The sequence below is a fragment of the Cetorhinus maximus genome, chromosome 18, assembly GCF_964194155.1.
Source record: "Cetorhinus maximus chromosome 18, sCetMax3.hap1.1, whole genome shotgun sequence".
NCBI lineage: Eukaryota > Metazoa > Chordata > Chondrichthyes > Lamniformes > Cetorhinidae > Cetorhinus > Cetorhinus maximus.
The window spans coordinates 24,194,808-24,213,966 of NC_135896.1; the positions used below are offsets into that span (position 1 = coordinate 24,194,808).

Consider the following 19,159-nt stretch of genomic DNA (forward strand, 5'->3'; position numbering starts at 1 on the left):
ACAGAGATGAGACAAGATTTGTAAGAAATAATTTAGCTACACTAAACCGAAACCAGGTTTACTTAATGCCCTCATTTCTGTATGTGCTTTTGCATGTATGAACCATTTGAGAATTGAAAGATTCTGGTTAGAGTTTTCTTCGAATCCGTAATTGATCCATTTGATCCTTTTATATAATCGTGAAGAACTTATTGCTTGTAACTCAATCATGAATGATAGATGAACCCAGCAGTACCCATTTTGTCCAGAGGCATTTTCACTGACGATTATTTTTATACTGGTGGGCTTTGAGATATTTATTAAAACCATCCCTGACTCATTTTTTATCATGAACATCCTGTTAACAGAAGTTGCATACACAGTTCGCCGTTTGCACTAATATTGCCAGAACTTATAGACGTTAAAGCACTGAATGCATGTTCCTTGTTACAATCACAAGTCTAAGACTAGTTAGTAACAGTTGGCTCTTGTCGCCTGTGCAGTTGTTATTGAAGACTAAAGCAGGCAAACTCGGTTTTTCCGAGAACTACAAGAGTGTCAGCTTTTGATGAGATTTGTTTAAGTTTCCAAACATTCATTTGTAGTGTGGGCAGAGCTATGTAGGTTTTAAAAGAAAAAGAAAAACCAGCATTCGTATAGTGTCCTGTGTCTGTCAGCAACATCTCAATGATCTGCACACTAGTGAATTATTTTTCATTTGCAGTAATTGTTGTACGTGTACACAGAGCAGTCATTTTAGTTAATTTATTTTACTTTTGACATTGCTAGTTAATGGAGGAATGTGCCATTGGAGGTTTGACTTCCACCTGAACTTCAACAACTCATCTTGAAGATGAAGAATCTTCAGACATCGCAGTTCTGCCCTGAGGTGTCAGCAGCGGTTATAAACTCATTTCCTCGCTTGGGGGTCAAAGCCAGATTGTTGTAATTCAGGCAAGAGTTTGACAAACTGAGCTAAGCTGTCCAAACAAGGCTGGTGAGGTGGAGGGGCCTGGGTAATGTAGACTTTGAGTGATATTGTGAGACGAATGTTATTGGATCAGCCATTATGATGCCTCTTAATTAGAATCGATGGAATTGAAAATGGTGAGATTTGTGTAACACACAGTGGATCCAGTGTTGTCCATTTTGCCTATCACTCAGTCAAAATTGCATTCAAGGTCTACAGTTTATGCAAAGGTTAAGAGGTTACTCCTACAATAAAGGAAGTATTACCCATCATTAGGCCAAGCCATTTGGTGTAGAATACCTACAAATTCCTACTCTTGCTCCTTGCAGGGCAGATTGTTGCCCGAGCACTACAATATTGCACAAAACGTGACAGAGGCGGCGATTCTTAAAAGAATCGTATTTGATTCATCTTATCTTCCTGCTTAGTTGTGAAGGTCGTATTGCTTCTAAACCAGTGACGATGAGGTGTAAGAATCTGAACAGACCCTGGCAAGCTTTCACTGAGGCTTAGATAGTTTGTATACCAGCCTCTGACCAAAATGGCTCTGAGCAGTAAATCACTTGCCCTAGTCAATTTCTTCTTAAGCACATCTTACTGCACTCTTGACATTCTCTCATGGAATGCTGGGGTTGATTTCAGTTTGCCCTTTAAGAACTTCCAATTCCTTAGAGTGCATGTTTGAAGGCCTGGAGATATTTCTCCTTAAAATAGTGCTACTTCTGTTGTTAAGCTAGTGAGATCCAGGAGGCGATGAATAATATCTGGACATCAAACGCCAATTCTTTATCTACAGTTAATTAGATGAAGCCCAATTCAAATCTAAGAATAGTTCCTGTGATAGCCCTCAAATCAAACGTAAAGTAGCAGAGCATTCATTATGCATCTTCGCTTGATAGCATTGATGAACAAAGCATACTGTTTGGGTGTGCACAGCACTCCCATCTCTTCTGGAAACCTTTATATCTTCTGAAAAGTTAGCTACAATATATTAAAACAGACTCTGAGGAGCCACTGTTATGGATGAGGGTTTGTTTAATTCCTGCTTGGATGTTTGATTTGGCTGCAGAAGCTCCAAAAATGGGCTTGTTTGTAAGATTACCAGGGAATGTACAAATATGTACTGCCTGAAGGCTGAAAACCCAATAACACACACTGTGCTGAGACAACACTCATATTGAACCTAAATAATCTGAAAGGATGCAGATCATTCTCTGCCAATGTCACTAGTAATCTGATGTGAACTACCCACCTTGAACGAGCAGGAAGCTAGTGGACAACTTCCTTCACTCACCTACTGTTGTCATTGACAATAAAGAAAGACTTGCATTTATAACAATACCCAACTTATATTTATAAAGTGCCCTTAACGTAATAAAATGTCCCACAGGAGCCTTTCAAAGCAAAATATGGCACCGAGCCACATAAGGAAATATTAGGTAAGATGACCAAAAGCTTGGTGAGAGAGAGAGATATTAAGGAATGTCTTAATGAAGGAAAACAAGGTGGAGAGCGGCTGTTCCAGAGTTTAGGCCCAAGGCAATGAAATGCACAGCCACCAATGATGGAGCACTAAATTCAGAGATGCTGAAGAGGCCAGAATTAAACTGCCTAATCTCAAGCTGTTGCCAGGGAGAGGGATGAAGTCAGTAGCTAGGCAATGGAGTTTGGAGTAGTGATTGAAAACAATGGCTTCAGACTTCTCAGCCGGAAGTGCTGAGAGGATGATCCATCTCGGCCTCCTCTGGAGGTCCCCGGCATCACAGATGCCAGTCTTCAGACAATTTGATTCACTCCGCGTGATATCAAGAAACAGCTGAAGGCACTGGATACTGCAAAAGCTATGGGCCCTGACGATATTCCGGCAATAGTACTTGTGCTCTAGAACTTGCCGCGCCCCTAACCAAGCCGTTCCAGTACAGCTACAACACTGGCATCTACCCGGCTATGTAGAAAATTGCCCAGGAATGTCCTGTACACACAAAGCAGGACAAATCCAACCCGGCCAATTACCGCCCCATCAGTCTACTCTCCATCAGTAAAGTAATGGAAGGGGTATTCAGCATTGCTATCAAGCGGCAATTGCTTAGCAATAACCTGCTCACTGATGCCCAGTTTGGGTTCCGCCAGGACCACTCAGCTCCTGACCTCATTACAGCCTTGGCTCAAACATGGACAAAAGAGCTGAACTCCCAAGGTGAGCTGAGAGTGACTGCTCTTGACATTAAGGCAGCATTTGATCGAGTGTAGCACTAAAAAGCCATAGCAAAACTGGAGTCAATGGAATCGGGGAAACTCTCCGCTGGTCGGAGTCACACCTAGCACAAAGGAAAAGGAAGACGCTTGTGGTTGTTGGAGGTCAGTCATCTCAGCTAGGTAGTGTCCTAGGCCCAACCATCTTCAGCTGCTTCATCAATGACCTTCTTTCCATCATAAGGTCGGAAGTGGGGATGTTCGCTAATGATTGTACAATGTTCAGCACCATTCACGACAACTCAGATACTGAAGCAGTCCATGTCCAAATGCAGCCAAACCTGGACAATATCCAGGCTTGGGCTGACAAGTGGCAAGTAATGGTGGCGCCACACAAGTGCCAGGCAATGACCATCTCCAACAAGAGAGAATCCAGCCATCGCCCCTTGATGTTCAGTGGCATTACCATCACTGATTCCCCCACTATCAACATCCTGGGGGTTACCATTGACCAGAAACTGAACTGGACTAGCCAAATAAATACTGTGGCTACAAGAGCAGGTCAGAGGCTAGGAATTGTGCAATGAGTAACTCTCCTCCTGACTCCCCAAAGCCTGTCCACCATCTACAAGGCACAAGTCAGGAATGTGATGGAATACTCCCCACTTGTCTGGATGAGTGCAGCTCCTACAACACTGAAGAAGCTTGACACCGTCCAGGGCAAAGCAGTCCGTTTGATTGGAACCACATCCACAAACATTCACTCCCTCCACCACCAACGCACAGTAGCAGCAGTGTGTACCATCTACAAGATGTACTGTAGGAATTCACCAAGGCTCCTTAGGCAGCGGCTTCCAAATCCACGACCACTACCACCTAGAAGGATAAGGGCAGCAGATACATGGGAACACCACCGCCTGGAAGTTCCCCTCCAAGTCACTCATCATCCTGACTTGGAAATATATCGCTGTTCCTTCACTGTCGCTGGGTCAAAATCGTGGGACTCCCTTCCTAACAGCACTGTGGCTGTACCTATAGCACATGGAGTGCAGCAGTTCAAGAAGGCAGCTCACCACCGCCTTCTCAAGGGCAGCTAGGGATGGGCAATGAATGCTGGCCCAGACAGCGAAACCTACATTCCATGAATGAATAAAAAAAAGGCAGCCTGATAATGTAGCAACAGTGGAGAAGTTGAGAGAGGTGGTGGTGAGATAGAGCTAGTTGCCATCAGCATGTACGTGAAAACTTAATGGATAATGTCACAGGTAGGTGAGATATAGGAGGGGGCCAAGGATAGATTCTTGGGGGACACTGGAGGGGAGCAGGAAGAGATGCCATTGTAAGTGATTTTCTGGCTATGATTAGATGGATTAACATGGGAGTTGTGAGAAAAATGGGCACAGATTTGGAAGGCAGCAACACATTCGAAGATTTGCAAGGAATTTGTATAGCGCCTTTCATGATTCTCGGGCCTCCCAAAAGCAGTTTACAACCAATGCGGTACTTTATATGAAGTGTCGCCAGTGTTGTGGCGTTAGGGATTTGAGCAAGAAGAGAACTCGTGAAGACATTTGGCAGCCAATATGTCTTTTAATTTTATTGGCCAGCACGAAGCTGGTTGCGAGGACTTGGACTGAGCTTCCCTCATTTGCCCAGCTGTTCACTGGAAATGATGTAAAATCTATAGCAACATTCTAAAGGCACAAGAGTTTTTGACCTTTTAAAAAAAAAAGGATGAAAGAGAGTGGAGTTAGAATCCACCACATTGTTTCAAGACAGGATATGACGAGGCCCTGAGCATTATCATTGCATACAAAGGTTTTCTGAATCCTTTGTACAGACCATGGAATTTTTAAAGATAATTTTACTGCTGATAACGCTGGCACTTGATTTGAGACTTCAACTCCAGCTTCAATGTTGTGCCAACCTTGAGCTGCAAATTCCACTGTCAACCCCTCCAGGGGAATTCACTCGCCTCCAGACGTCGTATCCTTGGACAGATTTATTGCTGCCTTCCAGCTTTCCTTGTCCTGCACGAACTGTGAGGGATGTATTGTTGCTGTTGTGTTTTCGGGCAGTCCTGTTGAATAGCCCCATTCATGCTTTCTGCATTCCTAAAACCAGGGGAGTGAACACACTGCTATAAAAAGCATAATAGTAAAAATGAACGATGCACTGTTGGGGCATTCTGCTGGAAAATGCGTGGGCCTTGCACTCTTGAGTAGAGCCTACTCAACCAGGGCTGGTACAAGAACATTGGGCACCCTTGGCATATCTTTAGCCTTGCACACCCCCCTCCCCCTCGCTAATTAACTTTCAAAAGTGAATACAGTAAAATGGCCCTAATGCTTGTTCCGCATTGGTCCCACTCTCCCTTAGCTGCTCAAATTGTCACACTTGTGGGTAGTTGTTTTCCATTGCCTGGCCTCACTCTCCAGTCTCAGCCTCCCACTGTTCTGCAGCATCATGTTCCCTTGGCGCCACTCATGGATTCACCTGCTCAACAGCCACATCACCGTGAAATCACTCAGCAGCTTTCTGAATGGTTGGAAACGTGGAACTCTTAGGCACCTGGCGTTTTTGGCATTTAAGAGTCAACCACATTGCTGTGGGTCTGGAGTCGCATGTAGGCCAGACCAGGTAAGGATGGCAGGTTTCCTTCCCTAAAGGACATTGGTGAACCAGCGCTCTCTCTCTTTGCCCCGATGTGGTATGCTAATTTCTGCCGATTTTCCCTTGGAAAGTTTTTTCCCCCCCATTCCCTTGGCTCCAGCCTCCTCCACGCTGCTAACATGTACCTGCAAATCTACCGCCCCCTGCATTCATTCGACTTTTCCAAAATGTTCAAATGTTGCGTGAGAAGCTGTGACAGAGCAGGTAACTCCTTCAAACACAACAAAGCCACACAGAGAGAGATCTGTGATTGGAAGAACAGTTCTGTCTTTCCTGTACCTGTTGATCCTCCAATCACAGCTCTGTAGTCAGTTCTCACTCTCAGCAACTGTCAGAAACTGACTTGCTGAAAGTGGGAACTGCTGCTTCCTTTTGGGCAACTTCGTGCTAAACTGGCTTTGAAGGAAAACCAGAACTGTCAGCTTTGCTGACAGTTGCTCCCAATGGTAACTGTTGCTTCCGTCCAACCTTCGGGCAGCTTCATGGATTTCTTGGCTGAGGTGGACTGGACAGCACTGCTGGAGGATAAAATAGTGGAAAACCAGTGGGAAGCACTAAAAAGCGAGATCCTAATTGTACAAAGTAGACATGTCCCCTACAAAAATAAGAGTGGTACTGCCAAATCTAGACCTCCCTGGTTGTCTAGAGGAATACAGGGGAAGATCAAACAGAAAAAGAAAGCGTACGATAGGCACAAAGAACTGAGCACTGCAGATAGCCTAGATGAATATAGGACGTGCAGGGATGAAGTAAAAAAGAAATAAGGAAATCAAAGAGAGGGCATGAAAAAAGATTAGCAAGTAAAGTTAAAGATAACCCAAAGATGTTTTACCAATACATTAATGCTAAAAGGTTAATTAAGAAAAAAGTGAGACCTATCAGAGATGAAGATGGAAACTTGTGTGTAGATGCAGAGGCTGTGGGAAGGGTTTTGAATGAATATTTTGTCTCCGTGTTTACAAAGGAAGGGAGGATGTAGATATCGTAGTCCAGGAGGAACACTGCGAGATATTGGACGAGATAGTCATAAAAAGAGAGGAAGTACTCGAAGGGTTGAAATCCTTGAAAGTTGATAAGTCACCAGGGCCAGATGGATTGTTTCCGAGGTTGCTGAAGGAAGTCAGGGAGGAGATAGCAGATGCTCTGAGGATGATTTTCCAATCTTCACTAGATACAGGGGAGGTACCGGAGGACTGGAGAAATGCAAACATAGTTCCATTGTTTAAAAAGGGATCAAAGGAAATGCCAAACAATTATAGGCCAGTTAGTCTTACATCGGTGGTGAGCAAATTAGTAGAATCGATCCTGAGAGATAGGATTAACTGCCATGTGGAAAGGCATGGACTAGTCAGGGATGGTCAGCATGGATTTGTTAAAGGAAGGTCTTGCCTCACAAATTTGATTGAATTCTTTGAGGAAGTGACAAGAAGGGTTGATGAAGGTAGTGCAGTGGATGTTGTGTACATGGATTTTAGCAAGGCATTTAAAAAGTCCCACATGGCAGATTGATCAGGAAAGTAAAAGCCCATGGGATTCAGGGTAATGTGGCAAACTGGATAAAAGGTTGGCTTTGTAACAGGAAACAAAGGGTAATGGTCGATGGATGCCCTTGCGAATGGAAAGTTGCCCCAAGTGGTGTTCCACTGGGCTCGGTGTTGGGACCCTTGCTGTTTGTGTTATATATTAACGATTTGGACGTGAATGTGGGGGGCACGATTAGGAAATTTGTAGATGACACAAAGATTGTCCGAGTAGTGGATAGTGTAGAGGATAGCCATAATCTCCAAAACGATATAGATGGGTTGGTGGAGTGGGTGGTAAAGTGGCAGATGGATTTTAACAGAGAGATGTGTGAGGTCATACATTTAGGGAGGTCAAACTGTTACAGGGATTGCACAATAAATGGGAATATACTAAGAGGGGTAGATGAAGTGAGAGATTTTGGCGTACAAGTACACAGGTCCCTGAAGGCAGCAGTTCAAGTAGACAAGGTTGTAAAGCAGGCATATGGAATGCTCTCCTTCATTGGCAGAGGTATAAAATATAAAAGTAAGGATATAATGTTGGAATTGTATAAAACACTGGTGAGGCCACAACTGGAGTATTGTGTGCAGTTCTGGTCACCACATTACAGAAAGGATGTAATAGCTCTGGAGAGAGTGCAGAGGAGGTTTACAAGAATGTTGCCAGGGTTAGAAAAGTGTAGCTACGAGGAGAGATTGGATCAGTTGGGGTTATTTTCCTTAGAACAAAGAAGGCTGAGAGGTGACTTGATTGAGGTGTACAAAATTATGAGGGGATTGGATAGGGTGGACAGGATAAAATAGTTTCCCTTGATGGAGAATTCTAGAACCAGGGGACATAGATTCAAGTTAAGTGGCAGAAGGTGTAGGGGGGACATGAAGAATTATTTTACGCAGAGGGTAGTGGGTGTCTGGAATTCACTGCCCAAGTTGGTGGTAGAGGCAGAAACTCTAAACTCTTTTAAAAAGTACCTGGATCTGCACCTAAACTGTAAGCTGCAGGGCTTTGGGCCGGGTGCAGGAAGGTGGGACTAGAAAGGGCACCTGGGTGTCCTCGGGCTGGCATGGACAAGATGGGCCGAATGGCCTCCTTCTGTGCTGTAACTTTTCTATGGTTCTAGGTGACTTTTAGCTGTTTTTTTTTTAAACAGCCAGCTTTTTGCCACCCCCGCCAAAATTTTGCCGCCCTAGGCAACTGCCTAGTTTGTCGAATGGTTGCACCAGCCCCGTGCTCACCATCCTTTCAGATCGCCAACCCTCAGCTGTTTCATGTGATATGGAGGGGGCACGGGGGAGAGAACAGAACATTTCGGATTGTTCAAAGCCTAGATGAAGGGAGGAAAGCAGTGAAGAGAGAGTCAGTTATTAAAATTCGGCCCCCATCAGTATCGTTGTGGTGTATTGCCCCTTCTTGAGCTGTGTGTCAAACAGTTACATAAATAACAGTTACAGAATGGAAGCTGGGAGCATATACATAAATAATGACCAAAGTAAGAGGAGGAGAGGGACAGGGTGGGAAAGGGGAGAGGGACAGGGTGGGGAAAGAAAACTAGACACTATTGGTCACAGTGAAGTCTATTTTTGATTTAAACATATCAGTTTTTGAGGTTTAGGCTGCCTTTTATAGTATTTTCTTTTCTCTTGCATATTATGTTATGCACCATGTTAGACAGATAGCCTGTGCCCAGTCCTCTGCCAGTGATACTGTAAAGCCTGCTGTTGCCTGGGGCCAGTGTGGTTTTAGATCCACAAAATTACTGTGGTTTTCTAATTTAGTTTAATGGTTTCCATTTTTTTGTGGAAAGTTTTATTTTTTGATCATTTTGGGAGCGAAGGTTTGTTATTATGGTAGTTAATGGAAGCCATAGTGCGTGATGTGACTCTTTCCCCAATATCATAGCCATCCCATAATGATGACTCGGCCTTGGTGATGTGGCGAACTGCAGTGTGAAATCCAGGGATTTCGGCAAGGAGAAGGAGCAGAAAAGCGGAGGAAAAATTGCCACTGGGCAACTATCTCAACCACTTATACCCTTGTCACAGCCACTCTAGAGCAGAGCTGGAGAAGCCCCATGAGCAACTTACCTATTTACCCCCTCAGGCAAAGCATGTCCTGTGATGTTTTAAAGAAAAAAAAAATGGCAGTAAGACTGTTCTGGTAAAACCCCTTAAACTGTAGTTCTAAAAGAAATTCATTCTGTGGCTATGGACATCTTTAGCAAGACCAACGTTTATTGCTTATCCTTAGTTACTTTTTAAAACTGGTGGCGAGCTGTCTTCTTGAACCACTGCACTCCATGTGGTGTAGGTCAACTCAGTGCTGTCCAGGAGCGAGCTCCAGCAAAGACGAAGTAATGGCAATAAATATCCAAGTTAGGATAGTGGATGACTTGAAGAGAAACTTGGAGGTGATGGGATTTCTATGCATCTGATGCCCTTGTCCTTCCAGGTGGGAATACTCTTGTGCTATATAGCAATATTCAATCATCGTATGTCTAACTCAGTTCCTCCACTTTATTATCCCATGGTAATTTGCTCAGTTGCAATGTTTTCCTTTTGCTAAGGGTTCTGTCAGTCCACTGAATGGCAGTGCATGTGGTCTGGCGAGCAGCAGCCCCTCAATCACCATAGAACTCCCAACTATTGCAGTTATCCCCCATTTAAAGTCTGTTCTGATAACATGTTTTTGTTTTAACGCGGTTTGTAAATGATGGAACTTCGTCAAATAGCAGTGCCAGCTGTGTCATCTGCCTCTGTTTACTGTGGTTATTGTGCATGTGCTAAGAACCGCATTGTAACTGCGCATGCTGTCAGTATTTCTGTTGGGCCCTGTTTCCGCTTCCCACTTGCTGCCTCTCTCCCGAGCCCTTGCAGCGAGGCAAGTGGGAAGTGGCAAGGGGTCCGGAAAGGGGGTCAGGGAAGGGACAGCAGGTGGGAAGTGGCGAATGGCGGTTAAGTAGATAGAAGATTTTTGGGCCAGTTAGGTTCAAGGTAGTCAACAGGTTTTTGATCTAAAAATTAGAGGTCAGGAACGTAATCTACCCTTTATGTGCCTTCTTATGGGAAAGTGATTTTGTTTAGCATGTTTTCATTTAGCACACTGTTTTTCAGGAACACATTAGGAGGGGCAGCTGTACAAGATCTGGGACAGGAGGAGAGCCACGTTCATTGTACATGAAAGGCAACACTGTGCTTATAGTTGATTTCAGAAAGGCAAGGACAGTTTTCCGCGCACATGTTTATGTTAAGGCCGCAAGTCTGTCACGTTTATTTATTGTCATAGTATGGTAGGCCTATTCCGCCAGGGCTTTGCGTGTGCTGGCTTCTAACTGTGACGCTGCCTCAGGCAATTATGAATGCCCACCAGCAGGGCTTTCTCAAAATACCATTCAATGAATCACTTTCTCCAATTAACTGTGACATAATGTAGAATGCCTCAGGCTGTGTAGGATGCCTGAAAGCAAGAATGACCCTTTGAGAAGGGGCCTCAAAAATTCTTTAGATGGTGAATCAAATCCCTGTCATTTCTCATTTAGTGATTGAGAGAAAGATAGTTGTGAATAAAACCCTGATAAGCCTATAGACTTGCCTTAATGAACACCTTAGATCCTCTAAGCCTGGTGCTTATGAATCCAGTAAAATTTGATGTATTTTGGGTATCAGCAATTTAAAATCTATATTTTACTGGTACTCGAGAGGATTGTGAAAATGTTCACCGAGCTTTAAATAGGTGTTGTCTTAAAACCAAAGACACTCTAATACTTTATTACTGTGAGGTGCTGTGAGTAGAATAGAGCCCAGCCATATTTTAGAGGAAATTTTCTTATTTTGTCTTTTCCTTATTGCATCAGTCTCATCCAAATTCTTCAGATTTGCAGGCATGCGTAGCCTGACTATCCCTGAACCCTTGCAAGTTTGAGATAGTTGGAGACCCCTTGTTGATCTTTGCTGTTTTGCCCTGCGTCTGTAGAATTAAATTGTCACAGTGCTCTGGATTGCTGTCCCTCTTCTGCTTCCGTTTTTATCGTCTGAAGTCCTGATGTCACACTACACCCAACTTGGAGCATGTGTATAAAAGCAAAATACTGCAAATGCTGGAGGCCTGACATAAAAACAGAAAATGCTGGAAAACCTCAGCAGGCCTGGCAGCATCTGTGGAGAAGAAGCAGAATTAACGGGAGGAGGTAAAAGGGCAGGTGTTGCACCCCCTGTGATTGCATGGGAAGGTGTTGAGCTGCTGGGGGTGATAGAGGGTGTGGACCAGGGTGTCGTGGAGGGGGTGGCCCCTTTGGAATGCTAACGGGGGAGGGGAAGAGATGGTGTGTTTAGCGGTGGCATCATGCTGGAGGTGATGGAAATGGAGGAAGATGATTCTTTGAATACGGAAGCTATCCGGAAGGAATATGGCGTTCCAAAGAAGAGTCATATTGGACTCGAAGCATTAGCCCTGTTTTTCTCTCCACAGACGCTGCCATACCTCCTAAGTTTTTCTGTCACTTTCTGTTTTTATTGTGTAATCTTTTGGACAATTAACTGCTGCATATCAGACCTACCTGCAGAAGGGTATTGCAGCGGCTGCTGGCAAATGGCTATGTAGAAATATGCGATTTGCTCTGGTAAATGATACAATCAGGGGCTTGCGTATGCTTTTGGCTGGGCACTTGATATAGCAGAAATCCGCAATGTAAATTCCCTTACTCCCAGCTTCAAAATGGGTGAGTGTAACTCTTGGACGTGCCTCCAGATGGCACTAGATTCCCAGTCAACAATATGCTGCATATCAGCAAAAACACAAAGAAATGTGCTGACTGGGTAAACAAGAAGGGGTTCCTTGGAAAAAAAATCTCACATCTAAATAAGTAACTGCATTGGCCAATTTCTTTTTTGTGAAGGGAGGAATTTGTTCTGATGGGAACACAGGAGCAGGAATAGGCTGTTTGGTCCTTCGAGCCTGCTCTGCCATTCAATAAGGTCATGGCTGGCCTAGTTATAGTCTCAATTCCACTTTCCCTGTCTGTCCCCCACACCATTTGACTCCCTTGATACGGAGCGTGGGACAGTATCTTCGTATGTCGATAAATATTTCCCAGTCTGATCGAGTCTGAATTTTTTGCCCCTCTCACAGAGGGTAGGAGTGTTGGAGGTTGGATGAGTTGGGCATTTCTGGCCTTCCTCAGGAACTGGCTGCGCATAGACATTTTGCGCTTCAAGCAAAAATGAAAACCATTTCAAAGCGATGTTGAGAAAATGTTGGCAATGAGCAAATGTGCTGCAGGATTTTTTTTTAAAAACTGTTTGTTTTGAATTTAGGTAATAATGACATTTTACAGCCTGTAATGATAGTTAATTGGCCAATCCAACAGCATAAATTTATTTGACAAACTAGAAGGAATTCCAAGAAATCAGTTGTATTGAATCCAAAAGAACAACGCAGCCAGCTGGAGGGATTGCCAGAAATGGGATATTGAGATGGTGCTGACCTCTCGCCTGGAAATCTAAGGGAAGAGAGTTACTCAGGACCATAGGAAACTGAGTTTGGCTCATTGGGTTGGTGCTGGCCGTTTGATGGAACATTGCACAACGAACCCCATGCTCACTTTATTATGTTCTGTTTCAATTCAGAGTTTGAGGTGCGGTGTGTGTGTGTGTGTGTGTGGGTGGGTGGGGTGGGGGTGGGGGGCAGGATGAGTATTCTCAGGGAAGATGAGGGTCCATTGGAAGACTACTGTGGGTTTTTCAGCCTCGATCTATTTTGACATTTGGCCTAAATTTGTGGAAAAATTGTACTTGCAAGAAGTTGTGTGATTTTTATTTTTCAAAAAGGTATATTTTAAAATCTGAAGAGAATTCATCCATCAACAAATGCGTGTGGCTGATCAGAATTGGGTAGAGAGAGAATTCGGGTTTTGGGGGTTTAGCTCACCTGCCTTGACCACATGCCACAGGCTGTCTTAGATTTCTGAGAGCAGGGCCCTATCCAGTCTACCAGTCACAGCTAGAGTGTAGTGAGTAAGAGAGAAGGATGCTAAAAAGTTTTATATATAGAAGAGGGAGCCTTTTAATTTAAAATGTGCTTTAGAAAGAGGCAAAATATTCATCCTTAAATGTGTACTCTTTTGTGTGAGAAGTAGCTCGGTGGTGCTACACTTCCCTCTGAGTCAGAGGATTGTGGATTCAAGCCCACACTAGAGACTTGAGCACTTAATCTAGACTGACACTTCACAGTACCGTTGGATGTGCCGTCTTTTGAATGAGATATTAAACAGAGGCTCAGTCTGCCCCTTGGTTGGAGGTGAAAAAAAAACCAGTGGAATTAATTGAAGAGCAGGGGGATTCTTCTAGTGCTCTAGTGAATATTTACCTTCAGCCAGCATTGCTAGAGCAGGTTAATCTGGTTTACCTAACCGCTTGTGGTCTGTTGGAGCTTGCTATGTGAAAATCTGGTGTTTCTCCGCATTACAACAGTGACTACATTTCAAAATTTGACACATGCCGAAGGCGTGAAAGGCAAATTCTTTCTTTCCCAATTATGAACCCGTGACTTGTATTAATGTGAAACACAGGCAAATGGCTAAAACCAAAAGTGTAAGATATAACCAAAATTGATTGCAGATAAGATGCACCCATAAATGGGGCTTGGGTGATGGTAATTTACCAAAAGACTGTAAGAAGTAGAAAAGATCTGAGAAAAGTACAAATTACCATAGATTTGAGATCTGAAGAAAGAATGAGTTAATTGGAATGGATGGTCCATACAATATATATGATGCGGACTATTTGTTTCCACAGATGGCAATTATTTTCAGTGAAGATGGCTTGAAAGACATAAAGCCCCAGTGCGTCATCCAGAGCTTCATAAACCACAATGCAGTTCTCTACAAGGTGTTTGTTGTTGGAGAGTCGTGCAGTGTGGTTGAACGGCCGTCACTGAAGAACTTCTCCAGGGGAGTTTCAGGTTAGTCGCTGGAGAGACGTGGTGAGAAATATTTCACTTCCGGCCCATACCCAGCACACCCGAGTTGCCCATTAGTAATTTTTCTGAACTAAATTGAACCCTCAAACACCCAGTCTATTCACTAAAAGCCTTGTTTCAGAATGAACTTGTTAATGTTCTTTCCCTGATTGGGTCTAGTAAGCCAGTATACTTCATGCCACCAAACAGATACCTCACCCAAGGTGCAGGTAAAAATCCAGTCCATCCTTAATGTAGAAAATGCCAGACTAAGTTTCAGGAATGCTATGTTCTCACTCCGATCTCTCTCCTTTCATGTTAGAGGATAGTGTCCGGGACACTTTGTCCTAACTCCATTCACAATCCCTTGCTGAGATATACCTTAGATGCTGAGCATGGTCAGCTGGGTTTGGAGTTCAGTCGATTGGCCTTTAATTTAAAAAAAAACCTGTGAAGGGATTAGAATATATTATTCTCTTCTATGTTTTAAAAAAAAAGTTGTATCTATGATGTACTATCCCTTTAAATAGTTTTGAATAAATATAAATTTTTGCCAAATTTCTATTGCTTGCAGACAGAAAAACAATATTCTTCAACAGTCACAATGTCTCAAAACCAGAGTCCTCTTCTGATTTAACGGCAGTAAGTACTAACCTTTGACCTATATTTTCTTTTGAAGTTAAACACCCTCTTTTCCGTCCACCACCACCCCCATTCTTTCCCCCGCCCCCTCCAACTCCTATACTTCTCTTTGCGGAAGTTACACTGTTAAAAGACGAAATACCATAGTTATTTCCTGGTTTAACTCTTCCAGAGACCCCCTGAGAATAAATATAATTGTGTTTTAAATGGAGGGAAGCAGGAGCAGGGTGTGGAAGAAATGAGCCTTTGTGCATCTGCCATAGCTTCCTTCCTACCTGATGATACAAAGGTTAAGAGAACCTCTGCCGCGTTCTGTTCGGTGTGTGCAAATGTGAAGAAAGCACAGCATGCTTGCATCATAGCCAGAGCCCCTGTCAACGTATGAACTGTGCGGGTGCAAAGGAAAGTTGACCATTTGGTATTTGGCACTGCAACCGACAAATAACTTTTACAATGGAGCTGAAAGCCCAAGTGGCAACAGTGCTCACTGCTTGGAAGGAGCCCTGTGGGTTTGACGAGGAATGTTTGTTTGACCTGTGAATTGCAGGCCAGGCAACTAAGTGGGCCTGCAGGGATCATCCAGAAGGCTTAAATTTTTCTGATCTCTTTGCCAAACTACTGGATAAGCAAATGAATGGGTGCCCATGCAGGGTCAAGCTGATGTTCCATATAACAGTGCCTGTCCTGGGATTATAGGATCAGTTAAGTATTTTGTTCTAGTGTGAAATGGAAGCCATTTCTCCATTACTGACACAGGGCTCCTCATGCCCTTTACTTAATTTTATTGTCGTGACTGCTTCTGGCTGCCTGCAGGCTAGAGGTGATTTGAAAGGCCAAGAGAGGGCTGTTTTCCACTATTGTTTAGAAAAGGCTGTTTAAAACTGATGGAAAACTGGAGATAAGCTTTACTGCAGTTCTCCCTGTTTTGCATCAAAGAAAGCATAATGGGATTCGAACTGGTATGAATTTTAGTTTTGAAATGTGCGGCTGGTTGCTAAGGCTTTGTCAGTGAGTTCTCTTTTGAAGGATGTGACATGCTTCTGCTGTGGAAAAAGCAAAACCACCAGATAATAATTAGCTCATCTGCTGAGCAGGGCTGGTTGAATCCTGGTGCAGTGTAGATTTTGTTGCTGTATTTAGATTAACTGGTTCAGTGCCACCATTGATGGGTGGCACTGGGAGCTAATGACCCACCTGCCATGTTGGATTGTTGAACACCTGACTGTGCAATGCTCAATGTTACCTTATCAGCTGAGGCACAGAGCGCTTTAAACAAATGAATCGTTTAACAGCTCTGATGTGTCGCTCAGCTACAAATTCCACTCTTCCCCAATGGGGAAGGCAAAAAGCAAGATAAACCCTTACAAGTACCAAGAAAGCCGAAGCTAAACACGGAATTAAAATGATCACAACTTTCAATGCAAACGAGGTTGATGCAGTCAATTTTTACAACTTGCAGTTTAATTTGTTTCCGACCTCTTAGAAATTCGCTCGTTAAAAGATTTTGTCCTATTATTAATTCATGGAATGTGGGTGCCTCTGGCAAGGTTAGCATTTATTACATATCCCTAATTGCCCTTGAGAAGGTGGTGGTGAGCCACCGCCACCTTGAGCTGCTATAGCCTGTGTAGTGAAGGTGGCCCCACGGTGCTGTTAGGAAGGAAGTTCCAGGATTCTGACATTGTTACAGTGAAGGAATCCCTTTGTTCGAAGCTATAAATAGCAAGGCACTTCACCCAGAAGTATCCTTTGTCACTGGGATTGTCCAAATTTGTGACTACCTAATTTCCTACACATTCTTTAAAGATTGTGAGATGCCTTAGGCTTTGCTAATTCAGCTGCTTGCAGTCTCACAAGTATGTTACGGACCGAAGTTAGTTGTTTCTTTTTTTCTGCCCAAGATCAGTATTTTTATACATAAGGGGCTATCTGTTTTCTTACCCTCAGAGTGATGGCCCCAATTAAATAATTCCAGCAGCAAGCTTTTGGTGAATTTTAAAAACAAAGGTTATTTATAATCACACATTTACCTAGGATGTTTAAAACATGATGTCTCAATCACTGATCTCGCCCACACTATCTGTCACGCAAAGATTAGATACAGATGAAGATAAAACATAACAGTTGCAACTTATATTTATGTCTCTTTCGTGGCAGCCTGGAATTTTTTGGATTAGTTGATGCTTTAGTCGAATTGAAGGTCTTGTAAAGCAGAGGATTCTCCGTAAGGTTTCTGGCAATTGAATTTCCAGGTGGTTGGTTCTCAGGTGAACTCGAAGTTGGAACAGTTTGGGGAGGGGGAGGTGGCCTGGGGAGAGTCCTTCTCCCACTTTCAAGGTATTGCCGTTTATTACCTTGGCTGCCTGGATCACTTGCAGCTGGTTCAATGGCTTTTGGTGGAAATCTGTCTGTAAAACAGCTGCTGCTGTTTTTAAAAGCAAACAAAGTATGGTTGTCTCATCATGTGATGTTGGTGGTTAGGTCAATTTTACATTCTGCATAGTGCCTTTCACACCATGAGAGTTTGGGACAGCCAGTGCCTTTGTATTTGAAAGACCCATTCAATTGATAATACCCTCCTGAGTTAGTTTCAGGGAAGGCATTGATACAACATCAGTGGTGAATGTTCCTTTCGTTCCCTCTTGTGACTGGGGACTGGTTTCAATCCACAAGAGAAGTCAGGTGATCCATCTTTTATAGCCTTTTGTGGTCAATTCTTAAAAATTAGTCTAAAATTCAGAATATACTGGGACATGACAAGTAGCACAATAAAAATAGTTGCTTATTCAAGTGGTTGATGCTTCTTGTTTAAGGCATCTTCTGTTATGTAAAAGTGTGACAAATGCTTAGTTTGTAAATGTGAAATTGTGTCAGGAAAACCTCGGATTTTTTTTTCCTATTAACAAACAACCATATGAATCCACTGTGGGTTTTTTTTGCTCTTTTCAGCTTGATGTAGTGGAAGGTGTCTTCAGACCCCCAAGCGATGAAGTTATCAGAAAAATATCCAGGGCACTGCGTGAAGCACTTGGCGTATCCCTCTTCGGCATTGACGTAATCATCAATAACCAGACTGGCCAACACGCTGTCATCGATATTAATGCATTCCCAGGTAAACAGCTTGTTTTGCTCCTTTAAAGAGAGAATGCTGGTTGATAATTTAAATCCAAGCTCCAAGTCACCAATATTTCTAGCATACTTGAGAGTCCAGTGGTTTGGCAAAGTTTCTAAGTGCAAGTATTTTTTGCTGAAGTTCTTACAATGTTTTGCTCTGCATTTATTTTTCTTGTGTAAAATGCAAATCCTGTGAATTACGATAAATGTATTTAAGGAGAAACTAGATAAACATATGAAAAAGCTAGAAATAGAAGGATATTGTAAAAGCACCCTCTTGTGGTCATTTGTGTATGTATATAAACCAAAACAGGATTAAACTAGTTCAGTTGGGTACTTGAACTGCAAAGGTAACTCCAGCAACACGTTGTAATTTTGCCTCAACAGCTTCAGATTCTCAAGGCATTTTTTGGAAATACTGTATTGTGGCACACTCCCATTTTGCAGCTGGGCCAATTTTTGTTTTCTCTTCACAAACTTCAATATGCAATGTCACTGGCTGTATGCCAAGCAGTGTGAACTTTTTAGCAGTGTATAGTAGCTTCCAAAAGCTATCAACTGCTCTTTGTACATCCTTTGCTTTCACCAGAATGTGCTTTGCATAGTCATCTAGGAAACACTCTGCAAGATAGCTACTTCCACTTGATACAATAGATTCTAGTGTTGCCCTGCACCAGTATTGTAGCTCATGGCAGTAAATAGCACAAATCTGCCCTTGTTCTAGAAGAGAAAGTTTAATTCCTTCCAAATCTTCTGGCTTCTGTTGATTCATTGTGATAGCCATTCAAAGTGGGTTGAGGGGTCCCTGATGAATTTAACAACAACTAGCAAAGCTCTTGATATTTTGATAGTTTGTTTGCTGTTTATGGGTTCCCAGAGGAAATTATCTCTGACAACAGATCTTTGTTTTGTTCAGAAGAATTTGTAAAATTCATGAGAATGAACAGGGTAAAACACACACTAGAGTTCCACTATATCATCCTGCTTCGAATGAAGCAGCAGAGCACAAGAAGTGTGCATTTAGCAATTTGTAAGAAGATGCTAGGTACAAATTGGAAGAAGTTTCACATGTCATTGAATTGCAAACTGGCAAATGTCTTGCTTGTTTGTTGC

The 19,159-nt window shown here is 43.0% G+C and overlaps 1 protein-coding gene across 4 annotated transcripts in view; it reads left to right on the forward strand.

Annotated features, from left to right (window-relative positions):
• The window catches only part of itpk1a (inositol-tetrakisphosphate 1-kinase a), a 208,558-nt gene that overhangs the window by 174,392 nt on the left and 15,007 nt on the right, over positions 1-19,159 (forward strand). For all 4 annotated transcript variants that reach the window (XM_078562187.1, XM_078562189.1, XM_078562188.1 and 1 more), the window contains 3 exons: positions 14,128-14,293; positions 14,865-14,932; positions 17,882-18,044. In XM_078562187.1, the coding sequence (XP_078418313.1) occupies positions 14,128-14,293; positions 14,865-14,932; positions 17,882-18,044 (397 nt within the window). The remainder of the gene's footprint in view (positions 1-14,127; positions 14,294-14,864; positions 14,933-17,881; positions 18,045-19,159) is intronic.